The sequence below is a fragment of the Rattus rattus genome, chromosome 17 (assembly GCF_011064425.1).
Source record: "Rattus rattus isolate New Zealand chromosome 17, Rrattus_CSIRO_v1, whole genome shotgun sequence".
Classification (NCBI taxonomy): domain Eukaryota; kingdom Metazoa; phylum Chordata; class Mammalia; order Rodentia; family Muridae; genus Rattus; species Rattus rattus.
Window position 1 is genome coordinate 40,454,927 of NC_046170.1, and position 4,986 is coordinate 40,459,912.

At 50.1% G+C, this 4,986-nt stretch overlaps 1 protein-coding gene across 1 annotated transcript; it reads right to left on the reverse strand.

Moving 5' to 3' along the window:
- Positions 1–4,327: 4,327 nt before the first annotated feature.
- LOC116886396 (NADH dehydrogenase [ubiquinone] 1 beta subcomplex subunit 3-like) lies at positions 4,328–4,690 on the reverse strand. The gene is given in 2 exon segments (XM_032887865.1): positions 4,328–4,526; positions 4,528–4,690. Coding segments are annotated over 2 exon segments (297 nt in total). The 5' UTR covers positions 4,626–4,690.
- Between the last annotated feature and the right edge of the window lie 296 nt (positions 4,691–4,986).

Sequence of the window (4,986 nt, forward strand, 5' to 3'; positions counted from 1 at the left end):
AGTTTCTCCTCCTGTACAAAGGCAGTTGTTGTAGAACTGACCTCCTGGGCCTTGGAGAAGTAGTGCCAGCATGGTTTAGACAAAGTCAAGTGTCTTAGTTAGGGTTTTACTGCTGTGAACAGACACCATGACCAAAGCAACTCTTATAAAGACAACATTTAATTGGGGCTGGCTTACAGGTTCAGAGGTTCAGTCTATTATCATCAAGGCGGGAGCATGGCAACATCCAGGCAGGCATGGTGCAGGAGGAGCTGAGAGTTCTACATCTTCATCTAAAGGCTGCTAGCAGAATACTGGCTTCCAGGCAGCTAGGATGAGAATCTGAAAGCCCACAGTCAGGTGACACACCCACTCCAAGGCCACACCCACTCCAACAAGGCCACACCCACTCTAATGTCACACCCACTCCAACAAGGCCACACCCACCCAACAAGGCCACACCCACTCCAACAAGACCACACCCACTCCAACAAGACCACACCCACTCCAACAAGACCACACCCACTCCAACAAGACCACACCCACTCCAACAAGACCACACCCACAACCCACGCCCAGTCCAACAAGGCCACACCTTTCTAATAATGCCACCTCCTGGGTGGAGCACATAAAAACCCTAACACCAAGGTTCTAGCCTGTAGCTGTTCTGTTCCTTCCTCTGTGGAGACCGGCGAGGCTATGCACAGGAAACCCAGTTACAGCTGTTGCTAATGAAACTGGGGCATCTGGTGGGTGGGACATAGTTCCACCAGGTGCACTGGGGGTCCTGGAGGCCTTTCTGTCCTGGCTACAGATAGTCAGCAGTGGGTGAGTCCCTGGTCAAAGGGTAACAGCACAGTACTGTGCTCTCCCCCAAGCCCCAGCCAGCTGTTGACGTTTCGAGGAATGGTTCTCAGGGTAGACCTAGCGGGACCCCTGCAGCAGCCTGAAATCATTCTTTATAAAGTCTTCTGTCCTGACAGATGACACAAGACCATGACCATGATAATTCTTGGGAGTTGGCTAATCCTGGTGACCAGCACAGCTCTGGGGCCTGGAGCCTTGAATGTGGATGAGACCCGTCATGGTCACAGAGAGTCACAGCTCCCTGTAGGTGTGGGGACATGGCAGGGGGTGTGACTTAAAGTCTTAAAGGGGTCTCTCTACCTCAAAGTCATCTCCAAGTGTGTTTTACTTTTCTTGTTGCCGTGACAGACTACCTCACAGAAGCAGCTCAGGGAAGGAAGGATTTGGCTTACAATCCATCATGCTGGGGAAGGAAGGCTTGGTAGATGCGATGCTAGAACAGAGGGAAGGTGGGACTAACACCAGTGGGGAGAACGTGGAGATGGAGAGCACATCCACCCGGCTGCAGAGCGGACCCCGAGGCACACCTAGGGTAAGAGCAAGGGTCCAAAGGTGTCAGGAAGAAGCTATGGGCATGGCGTAGCTGTCACTGTGACCTGGTAGTGATCTGGGCCACAGGAAGTCTATCAGCGCCACATGGAATTAACATCAGGAACAGAAGACAATTGCCAATGTGGAGAGAATAAATGCGGGGTCTGGGAGCTTGGGATTCCCTGCCTGTGGGGAGATGGCAGGAAGGGGCGGTTCGTTGTGAGTTGCAGAGCAGAGATCTGGAGGGGCCTCAAAGACTAGGGTTGTGGCAGCTGGGAAGGCTGAGAGTCAGGGTTGGGTCAGGCTCTGAGGAAAGGGCAGGGCTTGTCCAGACGGAGGCTTTGGGGAACCCTTTTAGGGGGGATATCTTGGCTATTACAGAATCTAAAAGGATAGTATTGTTTGTCAAAAGTTGTCAAAAATATGCATCTAAAATCCTGTTGTATGCAGAGTTTGAAACCATCGTTCGTAGAGCCAGGACGCAAAGCAAGCAGGGAAATCTACAAAGCAGCCATCTTGGTCAGGGGGGCTACCTTTCCAGAGCCAACATTTCTGAGCCCTGCTGGTATTTGTGCGAGTGCGTGCACGAGTGTGTGCACAGGCATGTTCAGGTGTGTTGTAGCACACGAGCAGAGGTGACAGGACAGCCTCAGGTGTCCCTCCTTGCCTTCCACCTTGTTTGAAACGGTCTCTTGCTTTGTGGACCAGGCTGAATGACCCACGAGCATCCAGCAATTTTCCTGTCTCTGCACACTCTCCCACAATAGGGGTACACTGGGATGACATACAAGTATTTGCTTTTGCATGTGTGTGTGTGTGTGTGTGTGTGTGTGTGCCATCTTGTGTGTGTGTAAAGGCCCTGTGTGTGTGTGTGTGTGTGTGTGTGTGTGTGTGTGTGTGTGTGTGTGTGTGTGTGTGTGTGTGTGTGTATGTGTGTATGTGTGTGTGAGTGTGTGTGTGTGTGTGTGTGTGTGTGTGTGTGTGTGTTCATGGGGCCAGAGGCATTGGATCCCCTTGCAGCTGGAGTTGCAGGCAGTTGTGAGCTGCCCGACACAGGTCCTGGGAACGGAATCCAGGTCCACAGCAAGAGCAGCAAGTGCTCTTAACTGCTGACCCATCTCTCCAGCCCCCACACCACAGTTCTTAAAGGTATTCTCTGTCCTGCTCTGGGGACTTCCAAACTCATCCCTGTTTGTCACTGCTCCGAGGAGCTGAGCACCCTCAGTGTGCAGGGTTTCCTTCACTTGAACTCTGAGCGGCGTGTGGCTGGGACACAGGGACCTGTGGATGCCCAGGCCCAGCTCCCAAGATCATCAAAGAACTCAGGTTCCTTCACATCCCTATGAGTGACCGCCGAAGGAATTCTGAGAGCCAGCAGCTGCCTCCACGTTGGCCACATTTTGAGGCCAACTCGAAGTGGACTCAGCTTGCAGACCCAGCTGTTTTCGAGGGTGGGTTTAGGGTGTGTTAGGAGAACCACACCTCTATCTCTGGAGCTTGGAGAGGCTTGCCAGGATAGCTCCCTCTTGGTGAGGCTGAACATGGGGGCAGACTGGGAACCGCACTCTAATACACATAGCAGGTTGGAACCTCAGCATGGGGACCCTGCCTGATGACACTTCCGTCATCTCCCCAAGGGATCCCAAGGTGTCCACTGTGGTCAGTGTGAAGGACAGTGAGCACCCAAGCTGTGCCCACCATGTCTGCAGGGCCGGCCACGGCCGAAGACAGCCAGGAAGCATGGGTCTGTTCTCTGCTCAGTCTGTGGTTTTATCACGGCAAGAGCCGTCCCAGGTCTTACCCCTTCACCGACTTTCCCACAGGAATGCTGGATAAGTCCATCCTCGGAAAGGTGGTCCTGGGGTCTCTTACCCCATCCCTACTGTCCCTTCACTCTCCTACTGAGCTCACCTATCCAACCTCAGTGGCTCAGGTGACTGACTCCATGTTCTCTGCATTCAGGAGAAAGGGTGAGTACTATTTATATTTTCCATTTAAAACATTTTAGGGACTGGATGGGTCAGTCCTGCAACTCCAGACAGGAGACTTGTGTAAAAGTAACTTATTCTCCTGATGTAACTGTCATCTCAGAGGCTCACTGCCTGTGTTTGCTAACCTGGGCCTACTCCTGGAAGCTTCAAGCTTCCATACAGTCTAGTCTAGGCCTAGAATGTTTTAAGCCACTGAGACCTGCTGCTGAACAAGCTCACCCTTTCTAGTTCTTTCTGAGCTGTGGCCGGTTCAACTCAGCTGTTCTGGCTTCTCTCTCAGCTGACTGATTCAGTCTGGCTTCTCTCTCGGTCTCTAGTCTCTGAACTACTCTGCATGGCCTCAAACTAACTCTAGCAGTCTTTTCTAATCGTCTGGCCCCTTCTCATTCTCTTGCTCGTTCTGTCTTTACCTCTTTTCTCTTCGATCTGTCTCTGTAAATCTCTCCTGATAAACCTGCCTCCTCTGACTCTCTCTCAACGCCACTGTCCTGCCTTCCACGAACTCTACTGCATCCTGTACTGTACTCTCTTCCTCCTGTACTGTCTGTTTCCCCCTTATGTATCTTCCCTTTCCTCTCTCTTCTCCCCAGAGTTGAGCATATCCTATTCTGCAAAATCTTTCTCTGATTCATCACTTTTTCTGCCACCCAATTACCAATTAGACATTACTTTCAAACACGGTTGTTTCCTTCTCTCCACTAACTTTACCTTCATTGTTTTTCTTTTTTCACAGTTTTTCTTGCTTTATTAAACCATACTAATATTCTTTCAAGGACAGATATACAGCCAAGGATGCTACCATAAGAGAATCTTATTTTCATGAAAGATGTCACAAGGTGCTCTCTTCAGTGACGCTTCTTTTTTTTTTTTTGGTTCTTTTTTTCGGAGCTGGGGACCGAACCCAGGGCCTTGCGCTTCCTAGGCAAGCACTCTACCACTGAGCCAAATCCCCAACCCCTTCAGTGACGCTTCTTATCCTCATGGGAAGTCAGGAAATATTCGGCCCCTAAAGCTACCACAAAGGCAGCAAACCCCCATTTGAATCCTTTTAACATTACGCTTGTGAAGGTGATATTGTCTGCAAAGCCGCCCATGTATCTCCAAGCCTCATTGCGAGCCCATGGATCCCTCAGCCCTCGTGCAGCAAGCTTCTTCTGTTGCTTCTAATGGCGTCCCTTCAATTTTCCACTGTCTGTAATCTGGAAGTTCCATTTTACCATGACCATGTCCGTGTTCGTGACCATGTCCAGCAGCCATGTCTGACAGCAATCTGACCTCCCAGGACACTCAATATTCAACCTTCCAGCTGGAGGCAACCGGAAACGGACCTACCTTCATTGTTTGGGACTAAAGGATTGTACTAGCATGTCTATAATACAGCCAGAGGGATTAAAGGTGTGTGCTAAGGCCGAGCCACACCACAACTAGGGTTCAAATGTCCTGTAACAGACTTGGAGGCTAGCCTGGGCTACAGAGTGAGACCTTGTCTCAAAATGTTAAGGATAACTGCTTTAAAAAGATCATTTTAAGCTTTAAAAATAGCATTTTAAAGCTATTTACTTTAAAGTAAAGTAAATAAAATATCTATTTTAAAAACAGAGTAGTGCAGGGTACACAC